The following is a 1,622-nucleotide window of genomic DNA, read 5'->3' on the forward strand; positions in this document are numbered from 1 at the left end:
CTTTAACATTTAGTCACAACATTAAAGATTTAACATTTAAATTTAACATTTACTAAAAATGAGCAAAAAGTAAAAACAGTGAGTTAAACAATGAAAATAAAACTTAACACTCAGAAAGTGAGCTAAATATTAAAAATATGTTGGTGACACTTCTTTAATATTTTATTTTACACTCAGAGCCACATTGTTAAGATCTTTGACTAAAAAAAAAAAAATAACAATACATGTAACAAGACCCCATCAATAACAAACTGTAAATCTCTTTTACTTTCATGGAATAAGAAATTTGAGGCATATTTTGCTCTAATAAAATAACAATTGTTACTTAATATTCATTCATGCAGTAAAGTGAKCTGATTTAAAACAGATCGTTGGAGGTTTTTATTTTCCAGAACCTCAGTGAGTGTTTGTTGTCTCACATCAGAGCTGTAAATCTTTATGTTTGCAGACATGATGGTTCAGTGTGTGTCATCCTTGTAAAACAGCTGGTTTGTGTGATGAAGAGGTGACACGCAGCTCCTCCTCCTCCTCCTCCTCCTCGAGCCGACAGTCTGACCTTCTGCAGACAGAAGGACGAAGCAGCACCAGGAGGAGGAGGAGCTCTCTGGGCTGTGATGTCATTATATTTGAACTCCTGAAGGGGAGCGTATCACCCACCTGGCTGCAGACCACAGTGTGAAACACAGAAGAGACGTAGTTCTTGCACCTGCTTTGGACGTTATCATCCATTAAATGGACGTTATTAGCCGTTATCAGTCCCATTGAATGGCTTCAGACTGTCAGCTGGTTAATATGAGGCATAAAGCCAGTAATATTARAGACACTAACATGGGCTATGATAAAGTAGACCGGACTCTGGCGGTAGCAGATYGTTGCATTCCAACGTATAKGGCACTGGTAACCCACTAGGGGGCACTGTCGGGACATTCTGAAGCCATTCTATGGGACTGATAACCGCTAATAACGTCCATTTAATGGACTGAGAACATCCGAAGYGGCTGGTTCTTGGTCCTGTTGGGTCTCTGATGACTTCCTGTCTCCACAGGAAACCAACGAGCTGGTGGCCATCAAGAAGTTTAAAGACAGTGAAGGTGAGCGGAGGTTCAGGCTGCGTGTGAGGCGGCAGCAGGAACGTCTTGACGTGTGTGTGTGTGTGATCCCCACGCAGAGAATGAGGAGGTCAAAGAGACCACGCTGCGGGAGCTGAAGATGCTGCGGACCCTGAAGCAGGACAACATCGTGGAGCTGAAGGAGGCCTTCCGCAGGAGGGGGAAGCTYTACCTGGTCTTTGAATACGTGGAGAGGGTAACGTCCTCTGCCTCTGCGTGCTGCTGCAGCCGTTCTGCTGTAAACTTGGAGGATGTTGTTGACTGCTCAGTTTAATGTAAAAAAAATGTCACCATGGCAACACTGAATCTGTGCTGCTGAGAGTAACGGTGTTTCCCACTGTGTCGCCAGGGTGACCAAGTATTTAATCTGTAAAACTCACTATATGGATGATGGTGGATGGATGATGATGGATGATGGATGGATAATTGATGGATGATGGATGGATGGATGATGGATGGATGGATGGATGGATGGATGGATGGATGGATGGATGATGGATGGATGGATGGATG

The 1,622-nt window shown here is 43.6% G+C and overlaps 1 protein-coding gene across 2 annotated transcripts in view; it reads left to right on the forward strand.

Annotated features, from left to right (window-relative positions):
• LOC106532084 (cyclin-dependent kinase-like 5) overlaps positions 1-1,622 on the forward strand; it is a gene marked incomplete in the record, with an annotated part of 40,161 nt that overhangs the window by 16,613 nt on the left and 21,926 nt on the right. For both annotated transcript variants that reach the window (XM_014028076.1, XM_014028077.1), the window contains 1 exon segment: positions 1,046-1,091. In XM_014028076.1, the coding sequence (XP_013883530.1) occupies positions 1,046-1,091 (46 nt within the window).

Source organism: Austrofundulus limnaeus, unplaced genomic scaffold (assembly GCF_001266775.1).
Source record: "Austrofundulus limnaeus strain Quisiro unplaced genomic scaffold, Austrofundulus_limnaeus-1.0 Scaffold716, whole genome shotgun sequence".
NCBI classification, from domain to species: domain Eukaryota; kingdom Metazoa; phylum Chordata; class Actinopteri; order Cyprinodontiformes; family Rivulidae; genus Austrofundulus; species Austrofundulus limnaeus.